This window comes from Sceloporus undulatus, chromosome 8, assembly GCF_019175285.1.
Source record: "Sceloporus undulatus isolate JIND9_A2432 ecotype Alabama chromosome 8, SceUnd_v1.1, whole genome shotgun sequence".
NCBI lineage: Eukaryota > Metazoa > Chordata > Lepidosauria > Squamata > Phrynosomatidae > Sceloporus > Sceloporus undulatus.
In genome coordinates, this window is record NC_056529.1 from 9,121,279 (window position 1) to 9,137,577 (window position 16,299).

The 16,299-nt window shown below is 43.5% G+C and overlaps 2 protein-coding genes across 3 annotated transcripts; one reads left to right on the forward strand and one right to left on the reverse strand.

The window, feature by feature from the left end:
- Window positions 1-603: 603 nt before the first annotated feature.
- On the reverse strand, window positions 604-4,944 carry THAP11 (THAP domain containing 11). The gene has a single exon (XM_042438010.1). The coding sequence runs from the start codon at window positions 4,590-4,592 to the stop codon at window positions 3,753-3,755; it is 840 nt and encodes a 279-aa protein (XP_042293944.1). The 5' UTR covers window positions 4,593-4,944; the 3' UTR covers window positions 604-3,752.
- CENPT (centromere protein T) lies at window positions 4,928-15,595 on the forward strand. Of its 2 annotated transcripts, none has more exons than XM_042438007.1 (13): window positions 4,928-5,521; window positions 5,977-6,067; window positions 6,769-6,862; window positions 7,722-7,855; window positions 9,154-9,187; window positions 9,942-10,087; window positions 10,301-10,834; window positions 11,150-11,371; window positions 11,521-11,754; window positions 12,208-12,304; window positions 13,126-13,290; window positions 13,696-13,800; window positions 15,268-15,595. In XM_042438007.1, the coding sequence occupies exons 1-13, from the start codon at window positions 5,447-5,449 to the stop codon at window positions 15,395-15,397; spliced, it is 2,061 nt and encodes a 686-aa protein (XP_042293941.1). In that variant the 5' UTR covers window positions 4,928-5,446; the 3' UTR covers window positions 15,398-15,595. The 2 variants fall into 2 exon arrangements, with proteins under 2 accessions (XP_042293941.1, XP_042293940.1); XM_042438006.1 differs by having other exon boundaries at window positions 4,931-5,521; window positions 10,298-10,834.
- The last annotated feature ends 704 nt before the right edge of the window (window positions 15,596-16,299 follow it).

The window sequence follows — 16,299 nt, forward strand, 5'->3', positions numbered from 1 at the left end:
AGGGATTCATATCCTCACCTCAAGTCACAGTCCCACATTCAAACCATTACACCATGCTTCCTTTCCTTGAGAATATGCATCCCCGAAACAGCATGGAGGTCCTGTTCACAGACAACTATCTGCATTCCCAAGACAAATGTGTGAAAGATAACTATTGTATAGCTGTATGTGGAAAGCTCTTGTAGCACCTTTGAGACTAACTGAAATTGTATTGTATAGCTGCTAACTCTTTAAAAGCTGCAGCAAAGGTAAGAAGATTGGTATTTATTTTGTACTTTAAAAAAACATTTACAAGCTACTAGACATCAGATTCACATTAGAAAGGTGGTGATGAAATGATACCAAGAATTATGGGCATGGGCAAAAGACGCTTGTATGTCAATTTGCGATGGATATCAAAAAGATCAAGGCATGAATCCATTGTAATCATACATCTAGGAGTACATCTTAACAGACAAAGGTCTCTTATCTAAGACAGGTAGAAGACAAATGCATGAGGTGTAATATTTTCAACGTTCAAATAAGATTGTCATGGAGGAAGAAACAGTATGTGAAGGTGTGTTACTCATCATGGTATACACTCATGAAGTATACACCAGAGCCTAACAAAACAAAATAGACTTTATTCAAATGAAGCATGTTTGTTAGCACCTCAGGATAACCAGGAAAATAGAACAGTCCAACAGATAACCAGTCCTGTAATCAAATCAACTGAACATACTTTAGTGCATAATGATGGTAGAAAAGTACCACAACTGTCACAACATACATCTCTGAAACACTTTCATCCAGGTAGAATGCAGTCTTATTTACAAAGAGAGAAAGCCGGTGTGCCCTCTAAACTTTCAACAGATGCACACGGGGCAAAATGAAAACTGTGACCGAGGATAACCTAAGGGCACACAATGGTTGCCTACATTTTCCTTCCCTATCTAAGAAGCACAAGACAGCAAGCAGAAAGAAAGTTAGAAATCAATACCAAAAATAAAAGGATATAATGGACAATATTCTTGCAAATTCTACTCAAATTACTGGATACAGTCTACTATCTTGTTCAAAGAACAGATCAATTCCCCAATACCTACTGCAGGGCATCCACAAAATCCATAAAGATTAGGGTTTACATTCTGCTATATTTCCCAATAAACTGCACAGTCAATTACACAAGCTCTGGAGCATGGAAAGAAGTCCACAGGTCTTCTCATCTATACATGGCGGGGGGGAAACCAAGGCCCATGTAAGCCCTACATTTCCTATATGGTGTGTTCTCTAGCTTTTCAATTTGCATAAAAGGATCACTCTTTTTTCTTCTTCTTCTTCATTTTCACTGCTCTAGGTATGTACAATATACGTAAGCAATATATGCTGGTATTTTTTGTTTGAGATTATTAGATAAAATATATATATGAAAAAACACTGTAACCAAAATAATAAAGAGGACATCCTGACACTAGCCAATCCCAGCAAGTCACAATAATTCAAACTGAAGGTACACTTAGAAATGCAAGAAGCTCATCAGTTCCACATGACCAAAGCTTCTTTAGTTAAGTCTGGTTTTTAGTTAAAGCAGAAGGACCTGAGAGAATTGGTTTTACTTTTCCCTTCCTCTTAGTGGAGGGAGTCCTGACATTCTTCACAAAGCTGTGCAGAGCACACACTGGGAGACCGGGGGATTATGGGAATGAACTCTTACCAAATGGCCTAGAAGTATTAAACAGAAGCATCTATTTAGTTATATACATATGCAGTAACAGCCTGAAGGGTGCAATACATTTCTAACTGAAGTGAATCAGACTGTAGGTCTGACTCCTCTTTCATTTCCATCCATGCAAATCGAGCCTAGATTGGTTTGAATCTGAAGAGTACAGCCTTCTCATCTCAACTACAGGCTTGCCATCGTGGATTTAAGCATCTGTGGAAGGGGAGCCCCATTTCTCCTGATGGTTGCACATGTATGCGGCTATGGCACAGTAACCGCGCACACATGCATCATCATTGAAAACCATGGGATTTGAAGTCCTGTGTTTTTTTCATCCATGGAAGTGGAAACGGCAGATACTAAGAGCGACTATACTACTAACTCCTCCAAACTCAATTGTCAGTTCACGTTTGTGCCACTAGTTTATACCAAACATCAGTCAGAGACTAGCTCTGCTAACTTACTCCACAGCAGAGAAGATCTACACAGTCACTGGAGGTTAATCTCTTTCCTTTTCCGTTAGCTAGACTGCACTGCAACTTCAGTGAAAAGCAAATATACTGCATCGTAAATCAAGAAAAATGAGCAAAAGTGATACGAGAAGCAGTTGTTGAAAGGCATGGAGCCATCCAACTATGGCACAGCCACAATAATCCCTACATCTGGGAAAGAAAGAAAGGCAAAACAGCAACTACAACTGCAACATAGGGAAATAAACTGCATGTGCCTCTTGCTCTCTCTCACTGTTAAGGACACCAGAAATGGCACAGTAATTTGGAGTCTTCTCCATCAGTGATTTTCCGTGAGGTTTGGGAGAGACAGAAGGAAAACACCACAATCCCACCCCCCACCCCCCTTGTCTTTCATATGGAAGGATGAAGAAAATACACAATGCCTACATTTTCTAAGCTCAACAAGACGCTGACTGCAAAATAACCATCGTACAATGCCATGGATACCACTGGGATTTCTGTCAAACTACTCCAGAACAAAATGCTTTACAGCCCAAGTGTGCTTGTCACTAAAAAGGAACCTATTTCTCCTCAACGTTAGCTTTGTACTAAGTGTAAATCGAGTTCTGGTGGCGGCGGCGGCGGCAGCTTATAGTCCTACACATATTTAGTGGAAACATCCCACTTGACAAGAGAGACTTCCCCAGCGAGGCTAAAGATGGATCCGTTTCAACGGTGTCAACACCACCGAGAGCGATACTTTTAACGGGACATAATACAAGGGGTATAGAGTCAGCGAGCCAAAGGTAACCCAGGCTGTCTTTTAAAAAACGTTTCAGCCAAGCCTTGGCAGTTGATGCTCATCGGGGATTATCACATGGGGGTTATACCGTCCTTGTCCCGTTCCTATACCACACGATTGCGGAAAGGACTTTCAGATGCCGTCGCACAGATCCCGTCATTAACCCGTCTGATTGCGATGGCGCAAAAGACTTTCGGGCGACATTGCTCCAATGCTGTTGCCATTAACCTGTCGTCAAAGCGACGCCGGCCAGCATTTTGCATCAATGGAAGTCTGCGTTATTGCCGCAGACTGGTGGGGTTTGAAAGCCTTTTGCGCCATCGCAGTTGCGGATGTGTTTAATGACGGGATGAGGACGGGGAGCGATGTGTGTGTGAGATAACCTCCGTTGTGGGCAGACACAGTGTCAAAGGCGAGTAATGTCCAGGCAGTGGCTAAAAACTTTGGCCAGGGAAAGAAAAGAGCCAGCCAGGGAGCGGCTGTCAGTCGGCCTTCCTTTCTGTCAAGGCGACTATGAGGCCAGGCTCTAGAGCACCGTTTCTCCCTCAGGAGAGTTTCGAAGCCCGGTCTGCCAGGGTCGGGTCAGTCTGCGGTTCCCGCAGTGACAGAAAGGGCACCGTCTCTCCACCGGGAGAGTTTCGAACCCGGGTTGGTGTCCGGTTTTCTGCCGCAAAGGGCACCGAAGTGTGGAGTCCTCATTCCTTGTTCGTTTGTGGTGAGGTCTGGGCCACTCAGTGGAGGGTCCTTCCTTCCTTCGTTCTCCCTGCCAGGGTCCTTCCCCGCCGCCGCCGCCGTCCCCTCAGAGTCCGTGGCGCTTGCGGGCGGCCAGGCTGGCGGCGTGGAGCAGGCGGTCCTTCTCCCGGATCTCCTCCCGCAGCTGGGCCTCGGACAGGCGCAGGCGCCGGATGCTGCCCTTCATCTCCTTCATCTTGACCTCCAGGAGGGCGATGATGTCTCGCTGCTCGTTCAGCTTCCGCAGCAGCTCCTCCGAAGTGGTTCCCGAGGAGAGCGAGTAGGAGTGGTCCGGGGGCCCTTCGGGGGAGAAGGGCCCGTTCAGGAAGGCCAGGCCCACCGGGTGGGAGCCCACCATGGCCGCTGCAGCCGCTGCCGCCGCCGCGGGGCCGCCCAGCTCCAGCTGCATGGTCAGGTCCATGGGCTTGACGTCCTCCCCGAGGCCCAGCCCGGCCCCCGCCTTGCCCATGCCTGCCCTCAGGGCCTGGGCCGCCTCAGCCGCTCCGCCGCCGCCCTCTTGGAGGGTCAGGAGCACGGCGGCCTGGGCGGCGGCGGCCTGGGCGGCCGGGGTCGAGGCTTGGGCCGCGGCCTGGGCCGCGCTGCTCTGCCGGGCCCTCCGCCCTCCGCCTCCTCGGGCCCCCTTCCGCTCGTTGACGCCCCGCAAAGGGAAGATGGTGGGCACCCGCACCAGGTAGGACTTGCGCCCGCCGGGGAAGTGCTCCGAGCAGACGCGGTGCCCCGTCGTGGGCTGGAAGGTGCTGAAGCAGCCGCTGACGCCGGCGCGGGAGACGTTCTTCAGCCACAGCCGCCGCAGCTCCGCGTCCTTCGGGAAGGTGTAGAAGTGCAGCGCCTTGTCCCGGTGGGAGTTGTTGTAGCAGCCGGGCACGCAGCACGTGAAGCCCGGCATCCTTCCTGGCCGCCCGCGGGGGAAGGACCGGGCCCTCCCTCCCTCCGCCTTCCGCCCGGACTACAGTTCCCACAAGGCCGCCCCAGGACCAGGCCTACTGCTCCCTCCCGCCGACGCCGCCGACGCCGCCTCCTCCGACGCGCCCTCTGCTACGGCGCCACAGGAAACGGAACTACCCGCCCCACAAGGCACCGCGGCAGCGCCTCCGCCGCCGTCCGAACTTGGCTTCCCATAAGGCACTGCGCAGGAGTCCAAGCAAGGGGTCCCGCCTTTTCTCCTCACGGTCAGCGAGTGACGACGCGTGACGTAGAATTAGAACTCAAAGATATAGATATAGATCAGATATACTCATCCCTCCGTGTTTGCGAATTTCATTATTCATGGATTTGGTTAATATGTTCTCTCTAGGAATGCCTAGGTGCAGCTCTATGGTACAAGTCCATGGTCAACTTTACTTATACTGCAAATCCCAGAATGCAACAGGAGGCAGCCAGAGAGCGGTTTAAAGTGGAATAGCAGTGCTGTAAGAGTGTAGTGCGGCAGTCTGTCTCCATCTCTCACAGAAACACGGTCCCTAAAATCCCCCCCCCCAATGAGCCAGGGCCATTAAAGCGGTCTCAAATTGCACTACTTCTGCAGTGTGTTTTGTGCCTCCGTTGCCACGGAACTACATTACCCGGCAGGCAGCGCGGGAAAGGCCTCAGACGCGCATGCGCGCGAGAGAGAAAAAAATGAGGAAATATCGCGAGAGCAGCCTATGCTCTGTCCGCAGCTTGAATATCTGAGCGGGAGAGAAGGCGACTTTTCGTCGTCGGGAGACTCCTTTAGCCTTTGCCTGGGAGGAAAAGGGAGCCATGAGCGCGCGAAGGGCCGCGAGGAAGAAGCCCGGGACCCCGCGGCGGTTCTCTTTGCGGTTGGAGAACAAAAAGGTAGCCTCTGAAGGAAGGCTGCGTCCACACTGGAGGAATAACCCGGTTTGGCACCGCTTTAACTCTTTGTCTGGGTCAAGGCTATGGAATTCTGGGAGTTGGAGTTTGTTGTGGGGCCCTGTCCCACAACAAACTCCAACTCCCAGAATTCCATAGACTTGACCCAGACAAAGACTTAATTTGAACCCTGGTCTCCAGAATTGAAGGATATAGCCATGTTAGTCTGTAGAATCAGGAGATAGAGGGGTCTTGCATCACCATTGAGACTCATTGAAAGATGTTGGCAACATGAAGCTTTTATAGACCTAGGTCTACTTCCTCAGATGCATTTGGATATAATATTAATGCAGAGAGATCCTGAGGCCCCTTTGAGACTCACTGAATTCAGATGTTAACATTGCAGCAGCGTAGGTCTCCTGCCTGGCTTCAATACCTGTGACTTCTCCTTCCTACAGAACCTGCCATTCGGTTACCAAAGACCCACCACCTCCATGGCTATGGAGAGCGCAACACCTCGGACTCTACTCAGGAAGGTCCTGCAGACGCGTAAGTTGGGCAAAGGGTGCCGGTGGATAAAGAGGAGGCATGGAGACCCAAGTGAGGAAGAGGAGGGGATAGGTTTACTTTGTGCGCACAGGGTCACACTTGCGCATACACTCAGCGCTCTCAAGAGAGCTATCTGTTATAAAACGTGGGGCATCTAAAACACTGTAAACCTGCGATCCTCTTGTTTGTATGGGAAACAAAGGGAAACGGAGATAATGAAGGCTTGGCAACAACAGTTTTTATACTGAGTTCGTATTTAAACCTGATAGGCTCTTTCCCTTTTCACATGTATAATCTGTGTTTGTGTCAATGGATGGGACAAGGAAGACGTAGGGAGGTCTTCTGCAGCACAAATAGCCATCCAGCAGGACATTTCTTCAGAAAGTATTGTCTGGTTTTTCGGGTTATTTTTCAAAATCTGCTTCATGTATCACTAATCTGCCTTTGGATTGCAGGCTTCCCTCATGGAGTCTTATCACTGCTGGAGTGGTTGGCAATGCAGCCAAAGCTGGATCTGGGAAGCTGGTGACTTAGTTCCCCTCTCCAGCTCAGCATAGACCTAGCTCCAAATGCATTTGTTTCTTTTGCGGTGCCTCCATTAGCTTGCTGGGAGGTTGGGCAGCCTTCTTGGCTGAACCACTTTCAGTTTGGATGGATTTGGGGATTACGTAAAAATAGACTCTCTTGTATTCTTTTGACAGAGCCAATAGTTTCCCCTCTTGTTTCTGAAGAACGCACTTCCCCCAAACCAGCAGAGCCAGTCCGCCGATGGTCTTTGAGACATATTCCCTGCAGGTAAGTGGCTTCTTTCTGTTTTAAATAAGATAATATTAGAACAGTAATCCTAACACTATTTACTTGGAGTGAATCCTTTTGAAATTAATGAAATGTATGGGTAAAAAGACTTAGTACCATAGGGGTTTCTTTGTGGGTTTTTAAGGCTATGTGGCCGGGTTCTGGAAGAATGTATTCCTGATGTTTTGCCTGCATCTATGGCTAGCGTCTTCAGAGGTGCCAGCCACAGATGCAGGCAAAATGTCAGGAATACAGCTATATAGCCCGAAAAACAGCTATATAGCCTGAAAGGCTATATAGCTATATATAGCCCCAAAAAAGTAGTTGACCATTCTGAGTTCTTTTCTATTCCTAATAGAAATAGAGCAGTTTCCATGAAATTATGCCTGTCTGAAGTGGAATTATGTAATCATAAATAAAAACATGAAAGTTATTAGGAAACCTACATCTTTAAATGACATCCTCGCTGGTATAAATCTACAGAATATTAAATGTGAAAGCCTTTTACCAGTTTGAAGGATGGCTATTTGATGTCTCCTGATATGTGATAGAGACTGAACAAAACTGTGCAAGTCTTACGTTGACTTAGTGTGCAGGAATGGGAAGATGGAATTGTTTGTTACTGCAAAAGAGGACTGAATCAAATTTACAAGATACTTCTAATAATGGAAGTTTTAGGGAGAATCAGTAAAGGCAGAAGGCTATTCTAGCAGAAACTTAATGGCAAGTGTACTACTTGCTACTTTGAGAGACTTCCATAGCTGTTGGCTGGCATGTGGGGCTTCTTTGTTGGAAGGTAAACAGAAAATACACTCTACTGTTTCCTTCTACTGAAGAGCTGTCTTGTCATTTTTTTTAGCAACTTAGAAATCAGTTTGCCTGACTCTGCTCCAAAAGAGAAGTGCCATATTTCACGAGTCAGACCTGTGTCGAAAAAGATTCGTCTGTCTGAGTTTGAGAGAGGTGTGAATAACCAACTGGTCTCAAGTACTGGTGAGTTTTGAAAAGTCAGGCTGAACCAGAAAATCCTAAAATGTTATTAATTTTATTGGGGACATGGGAGGTATTGCTTTATAAGGGTTCCTGTGTGGGGTGGCACAGCCCCTCAATTCCTGGCAGTTGCCCATCCCTACTCTATGATAACAAGGAAGGGAAGCTGAGCTGTGTTCTTCTCCTTGGGACCTGACTCAGGTCTTCCCTTTGTCTTTATCCCAGGTCTTCCTTTGTGTATAAGTTGTCTATTGTGCTAGCCATGTTGCTTTTTGTGGGTGTATGGATCTCCTTTTCATGATATGGTGCAGAATTGACATGTGATTATTCAGGCAATACCATAACAAATACCCCACGTGAACAGGAACATGTTCATGGTCCCTTCACAATCATTCATTTTTTTCACTTTGGTGGACAAAAATGTCCTCTGTCAGCAAAGCACATTCTGAAAAATCTGAATAAAGAAGCAGATTTTCTCAATAGGAAGACTCTGAACGTTGACATTCTGTGTTAGTTATATATCTGCTTCAGAATTTTACACCTCGATCCGTTTTCATCCAGGGAAAATGCAGAGCTAAACAGATTTTTCAGGAGGTTCAGACACAGACTTGCCAATGAACAGAATGCTTCTGAAGTCACCATGATTTAGAGAGACCCACTAACCCTTTCCAATACCACCTCTGATATCTCATATTTTGTGGGAAATGCATCAGAATAAAATTCTTCAGTGATTTTCATTGCTCTTCATTGGTCCCATAAATCAATTTTTTGGTGCACTGTTATTCTTTGCCATCCTCGCTTACTTGTATAAGGTCTAGTATTGCACTTGACTAAATGTAACCGCCTCGTTTCTAAGACATCCTATTCACATTTAGGATAATCAGAAAAAATTACTAGCACTGTGATTGTTTCTAAGTGTTCCTCTATACTTAAAATTTACAAAACTACAGGAGAGGCTTTTTCTGAGATGGCGTTTTGGGATATCAATTTCTGCAATGCCTTGTAAATGACCTGACTGTAGACAACACAGTTCTGCTGCTGAAATAAAATCAAATGAATTACAAGTGAGTTAGCCTTGGAAATCCTATATAGAAGTCATTCTGAATTATGTAAAAAAGAGCAAATAGAAGCAGAATGAATAAAGCATTATTCAGTTCATAATATCAAAATAGGTTGGTTTCTCTCTTGCCTTAGATTGTAAGGCATAGTTTGTTACTTCATATTAGATATGCTAGACATATATGGTAACTTAAGCATTCTTTCACATCCCCACCTAATAAGTGTTTTGTCTTCATTTTCAGCTCAGCCATCATTGGAAAACATATCCCTGACAAAGTAAGTTATGACATAGAACCGCTTCGCTCTGTGATTGTGGTGAAATCATTTTCTCCTCTACTGAACATCATAAATCAAAGTTGGAATTTAGTATACTGTAGGAAGGGATGAATGTAACCATTACAAATGATGGCAGATTTTCTATATGCTGCTCAGTTCAGTATGACTGTATTCCCAATGTTTTGTGAGCCCTGAGCATCCACATATTATTTTTTTATTTAAAGTGACACTGCACTCTGGAACAACAAATAGTTTGTGCTTGTGTTAAAATTAATGTTTGGTTTACATTTTTCCCCTCTCTCATTGTCACATTGCTAAATGTTTTAGTTTAAAAAACAACAGTTGAACTACAGTATTAGAAAGGACTGCCCTGCCCCATGTCTTTTAGTCAGGCTTGTTCCTTTGCTGTTTTGGGTTTTTAGTTTTATTTCTGTTTGGATAATTGTGTGGCACTACATTCTGCGCCGTTGCTTCTGGTTCAGTTTATTTCTCTGGTTGGGAAGAATCTTCCACCATCTGTGTTGCAAGTTTCCTCTGTACTCTGGGCTTGGTTTCAGCATAGTTAAGAAACATGAGCTGTGTTGATGCAGTGATTTGGAAACTGCCTGCTCTGATTCACTAAGGCTGGTATAAGTGCCATCTGATAATTCTAAACACAGGGCTTTAGTGTATGAAAATGGCCACTCTTAGAGATTTAATCATTAATGCTAGATACTAAAGGTGGTAAATGTGGGCTCTGTTCTTATGTTCTCAGGTCTCTTGAGGTATCTTTTAGAACCCCAGCACCATTGCAGTCTGCTGGAAGAAAGGGTTTGATTCGTCGGCCAAAGAATTACAAAGGCATTAATGTGAAGGACTTCGAAGGAGGCATTGAACAAAACTTGCTGCATACAAAAGAATGTGAGTTTGTATTTTATTAGTCTGTCATGCCTATTTGAGTAGTAATTTGTGAGCAAAATATGTTTGAATAGGAATAGCCCTTCTCTTTTAAAGACCGAAACAAGGGTTTGGGTGTTCTTTTGGGATGGTGGAATGTGGGTGTAGAATGGTTCAGGTACATGGATTAATGTCACCATTTGTAGCAGTAATCTTTTCTTGAAATGTTTCCAGCAGCACAAAGCTACTGTGTGGACTCTCAGATTGAAACTCTGTTAAGTGATGCAGAGATGCACACTGCTGCCACAGAGCTCTTTGCCCAGCCTCAGCTCCGTAGGCAGAATGAAGAGGAGGTTTCTGTTGCTCATTCTCACCGTGCCTCAATACAGCAGTCTTTAACTGGAGAGAGCATTCTGGCTTCTAATCAGACACCCAAGCAGTTTGCAAAGTCTAATGGAGAGGCTGAAGGGATGGAGAGTGCTCAGAAAGAATCTTGGACACTAGAGACTGAGTCCATGGATGAGGCAGGTATTATGCTGAAGGAAAAGATTGATAGTCCAGCAGAAGAGGAGCAAGAAAGCCTCCAGGATATTGCAGGAGGATTGCTATACAGCAGCCAAAAGAAGAGACTGACACAAGGTTATGATGAAGTTGGCAGGGTGGAGGCTGTTCTCCCAGAAAGTCCTGTTACTCCTGAGAACGTGCAAGAGAATTTGACTGGAAACACTTTTATGAAACAATTGTTAAGTACCCCAAAGCATCTGAACACTGGTAAGTAATTTGCAGCATAACTGGGGGGAAATATATCTTCAAATTCTCCTATGCCTTTCAGTTCTAGTATCTTTCTTCTGTACTGCAGGTGGCTTGGAAGACTCACTGCTTTCAATGCCTTTATTTTTTTTCCCCCACATGAAAAACCTGTGGCTTCTGAGCCACATCTGGGAAAGACTAGAAGGAAAATGATATTCCTCCCTCCGTGCACAGAGGAAAGATGTTCAAGGCACTGTGTAGTACCTTAGGATGTTTTTTCCTGCTTATATGTTGTACTGTCTGTAACTTCTACATAACTAACTTCTGCCAATCTAGGGATGGGCTCTGTAAGATCATCTACACCTGTTCAAGCCAAAGTCCAAGAAGCACAGCCAGGTCATTTATCCATTTTGCCCCATGAGAAGCCTGCCAGATATTCAGTTAAAGAAATTGTGACACAATTAATTGAGGAGCTGGATAAGAGTGTGATTCCAACTGTGACTGGTGAGAGTATATCAGAAGCTGACAAGGAGGAGGAGCTTTTCCCCAATGAAGAGGGTAAGTGTGTGTAGATATGTATATTTGGAAAATTTGTCACATTTGGGAATTTCATGAATGCAGCAGAACGTCTTAAGTGTAGCATGCAATATCTATATGTCTAAAAGATATTGAATTAAATTGTGTGCTTATTTGTTATTTGTCTCTAGCTATTCAGATCTCCCAAAGAATCAGCACTGAAACTCCAACAGTAAGCAAAAGGAACACTAAGAAGTTGGAAAGGCCACCCACAAAGGAAATAGTAGATCAAATAACTCAACAATCCGGTAAAGGAGGTGAACCCCAAGAAATGTTGGACATGGAAACAGAACACAACGTAATATCAGAAGCTGAAATGGATTGTGAGGAGATGTCAGATGCTGAAACAGACGTTGAAAAAACTGGTGAGGAGAATTGTGGTTGGAAGGTGGACTATAGGGGTTGGACTATAGATGAAAGCAGCGCCAATTAAAAGTTATACCTGGCCTGTATAGCATATTTCCTTAGTTGTTCAGAACAGAGAGGGAATTATTTTTTCACATTTGAAAGTGTCCTTAGGGAATGTGTCAAAAAAAAACACAGCTCTGTCATAGGGCATTATATGTTTCATATTGTGTCCCATACTCATGCTGTTATCTAGAGTTCTCAGCTAGGTTTATTCACAGTCTTGAGAATCGAGTTGCTATTAAATTAATCCAGAATCCAGTTTTTCAGTAATTTGCTGGATAGTATTAGGTCATCTACACAAAGGGAAATGCAAGTAACTTTTACTGTGTATCACAACAGTTTTGTAGCTCACATTTAATTCTTACCGGCGATGGCATGCAAAGAATTTATGTGTTTTTTTCCCCTATCAGATCCAACTGTGAAGACACCAGCATTTGTGCGTGCTAGAGCCTTTCAGTGTACATCGTTGTTGGCAACGCCACATACTTTGAAAGTGTCTGTCTCCAGGTATATACATACTATAGTTAAAATAGAAGAGCACCCCATAAGAGCAGAGTATGACAAGATTACTGCTATTTTGTCTCATTCTGCCTACAACAATCAAAAAAGGCAAACATTTGGGTGGTTGGCCTTCTGAACCAGTGAGGTTTCCTTCAGCCCTTTGTAATAGTCAGCTTCCCAACCTAAGGGGAGCCAGAATTTAGTGTTTTTCTTGGAAGTCGTTCCTATTGATCCAGAAGTCCTTCTCTCAAATTATAATTATGTGGTAACTGGGTGGGCTTAATTATTGAAGAATAAGCCACCTTCACATGCTGAACTTGTCTTCAACCTTTTCTGAAACTATTGTGATTTTGTAGCCTTCCTGTCACAGGAGTCCTGAAATTTCAGCTGTTAATGCTAAAATGTGTCCTGGAATTCTGAACTGCTAAATACCTATCAAACTGTCCAAACAATAGCAGCTACAGAAGAACTTTGGCACCTTAGGAACAATTTGTTCCAGGCTGTCATCTTAGCTGAGTTGTTTCAGAGCTTTCACACACGCTACTTGGTTTACTGACAGTCCAATAAATCTGAACATTGAGCTAATATTTTTGAAAAAGGCAAGATATGGATTTTCTAGTGCTATCAGGATCAAAATTTCTGGTTATAATAACAAAACTACCTAGTTCCTGGTGGACCCCAACTCCCATACTCTCTAATTATTTGCCATGCAGGCTAGGGCTGATGGGAGCTGGAGTCTAACAGCATCTGAAGGGTCACAGGTTCCTCACTCTCTATTGCAAAGTTCTCTGTTTAGATACTTTAACATGTATTGTATTCTTGTGCAGGTCTCCTATCAAACAGCATTCTGTTAAACAGGCTTCAAAACGACCTGAGAGAGTGCCCAGAACAAAACACTCCCCAGCGCTCCCCAGCAGCTTTATAAAAACATTATTTAGTCATTATGTGAGGATGCCAGTTGCCAAGGATGCTTTCAAGGCTGTTGAGAGGTGGTGAGTAATGCGAAATACCTTTCATATGCTTAGTAATATTAGTTGTTGTTTTTATTATCATTATTATTTACTCATTTATTTATATCCCGCCTTTCTCCCAGTATTGGGATTCAACTATAGGGATTCAAGGCGTCTTAGTTAATGGTGTGGGGGAAGAGGTTTCCCCATTTTAGTACTTGGCCAACAGACTCAAGTACTGCATAGCATGAAGGATGTTGTACTGTCAGTTTCTATCCTCATAACTTGATTTGTGATTCTCGTTCGCAAATCTTTTTCCTCCTGATTACCTGAGGCAATAAGTATTTCTGGAACCCTTTGTTTTGTTGAGGCCATGCAACATAGCCCATCTGGGTCAGAGGGAAGGGGCTGTAACCTGCTCAACTGACATTGGCATCACTTTTACAGTGTGAACCTGTACTTTAAGCATCTGAGTGATGACTTGGAAGTCTATACAAATCACGCTAGACGAAAGATTGCAGAGCCAGCTGATGTGGAGCTTCTCATGAGGCGGTAAGTAATTTTTTATTATTTCCAGGGGCTGCAGAACAAATCTAAGTGATCTCATAGCTAGTTTTTAAACTATCCAGCTAAGCATAAAAGAAAGAAGCAACTGATAGTTGGAAAAAATGGTTAATGGCTTAACTTCTTTTTCAACACTCTGCAACTGTGTTTGGGGAGGAGGGATTAAAACCTCAACTTTCGTGGGATTCACACTGCTCTGCGGTTAATACGAAATAAAAAAGTGGTTGAATACAAATAGATTACAACAAAAAGGAAACTTCATTTGATGTTGAAAGACTGATAAATAGCTAGTGTGCTGGATCTCGCTTTACATTTTAAATGGGTTTGCTATTCAGTGGCCATACATTAAAAATGCAGAGGTCACACAGCCAGTCCTCTCCTGAATCTCATACTATAGCTGTAGGACTGGCAGAGAGACAGATTTTGTTGGTTGCAGCTCATCTGCTAGGGATCAGCAACTGGATGTCTGACACTCTCTGTCAAATAAAAGTTGCCTCTCACGAGTTGAAACCATATATTGACTTTTTTGTATTCCATCAGTACTTTTAGCTTGCTAATCAGCCATGTGCATGAGTTGCAGAAATTATGGTGAACTCGTTAGTTGCTTGTAATTGTGGTTCCTTTAGTGGTCACCTATGAATTAAAAAACCCACTTCTCTTCTTCATTAGTTGGTATTACTTTGTTTCTGGATTTAGGAGCTACAGCATACATGGAATCGGAGGGTGCTTATGCATCTGAATTAAGGTGATAGAAGCTCAAATGCTTTGCTCAGAAGTTTCTTTGTTGCTTTGCTAGAAGTTTCTAAGGGTCACATGACCACTCAGAGAACCATAGTTATGGGTAAGCAGCCTAAATGTCTGTAATGCTGCATACCGTGTGTTTGCATCCATTCTGTTCCTTCCTGTTGTCTGACTATTAAAACAATTCAAGGAGGAGTTGGTTTAGTGTGCTAAGAGAATGGGAGATCCTGGTGTGTTGCTCCTGTGAACTAGAATTCATAAACCCTGGTTTTGGAGTCACTAGTAGGGAGGACTAGAGTAGAATGAACAGGTTGCATGTATGGGCATATTACTTGTCCTGGCTTCCGGGAACATATGACCAATAGATACAAACAAGATGTCTATTTTGTGGGCTAATGTCTCTTTGTGTGAGATTCAGACCTGCTGTTTCTGGCTAATATTAAAGAATCTGATACACTGAATTATCTTATCACTTAAAAAATGAATGTAGTTCACCTCTCAGTTGTTCTGATTTACATGTTATTCATTGCAAATGTGTAGAATGAGCAGATTTAGCCAGGAACTGTTTTTCTGCTTGGTAGCCAGGGTTTCTTAATAAAATGTAAATGCTTTGATTTATAGATATAATTATTATTAGTTGTAAACTGAAGTCAGACATATCCTTTGTGTTTTCTACTCATATTTTCCCCTCCCAAATCCCTTCTTTCTATCTAGGCAAGGACTGATAACAGACAAGACACCTTTAAATGTGCTGATAGAGCGTCATTTGCCTCTGGAGTATAGAAAGCTGTTGATTCCTGTTGCCACTAGTGGAAACAAAGTAATCCCTCCCAAACTACGATGAGGTTGCTGGCGAAATGTTCTTATACAGAAAACAGTCTGTTCTCCATTTTAGGGGGAAGAACATGAGCCCAGAAATAGTGAACACACACTAGTTCTGTCTGCAGGCTCTTGGCACTTATGAGAGAAAATATAGGGAAGGGGGGATGTTAGATGTCCCTCCCTCAGTTTGTCATACAGAAACTGCTTTGTCCCTATACCTGCACTTTTGTTACATCATTCTCTATTTCTCTAAGTATGTTTGAGTAAAACATATACAGTAGTATTATTTTCTCTCTCTCTCTCTTCAGTCTTCTTGAAGGCAAAATCCGAGGGGCTTACGGGTGCAGTCTCTAACTTTCTGGATATTTTTCTCCACCAGTAAACATTAATAGACTCAGCTTTCCTTTCCAATTCAAACTTATTTGGCTTGGAAAACATTTTAATGATAGTTGTTTGGCACAACAATTGATTGAGTGGAAACGACTATAAACCCTTTACAGGTTAAATTTAATAATTAAAATCTTCGTAACAGGTCTCCATGTTAAGTATTTACTAACAGTATTCCTGGAGAAAAATACTGGGCTGTTCCCTTCCCCCTTAAAACTTAGTGTCTATTTATTAATGCAAAGACAGTAAGAGTTTAATGCCTCTTCACAGCATCATCATTTGCCTGCTTGCAATTCAGTCTATTAAAAAAAAATATTAAACTCAAACAGTGAACTGATTGGTTTAAAACACTCGTTCATCTACCCTTGGTCTATTCAACTAAATCTTATGTTTAGTAAAGAGACATAGATTGAATAGGTTTGGTGTGAAAATTCTAGCAAAATACCTAGGTTGTGCTGCCTGTTTGATTTCTAATTTTACTGTCTTTCATTTCATGGGGCCAAGTATGAAAGTTACTTCTCTCCTATTTTTTCCTTT

Excerpts from the sequence above, each read along its gene's own strand:
- THAP11 (XM_042438010.1), bottom strand. The coding sequence starts at position 4,592 with ATGCCGGGCTTCACGTGCTGCGTGCCCGGCTGCTACAACAACTCCCAC.
- CENPT (XM_042438006.1), top strand. The coding sequence starts at position 5,447 with ATGAGCGCGCGAAGGGCCGCGAGGAAGAAGCCCGGGACCCCGCGGCGG. Across the intron at positions 12,305-13,125 it reads TTGAAAGTGTCTGTCTCCAG|GTCTCCTATCAAACAGCATT; the intron begins GTATATACATAC and ends ATTCTTGTGCAG. Across the intron at positions 13,291-13,695 it reads TTCAAGGCTGTTGAGAGGTG|TGTGAACCTGTACTTTAAGC; the intron begins GTGAGTAATGCG and ends TCACTTTTACAG.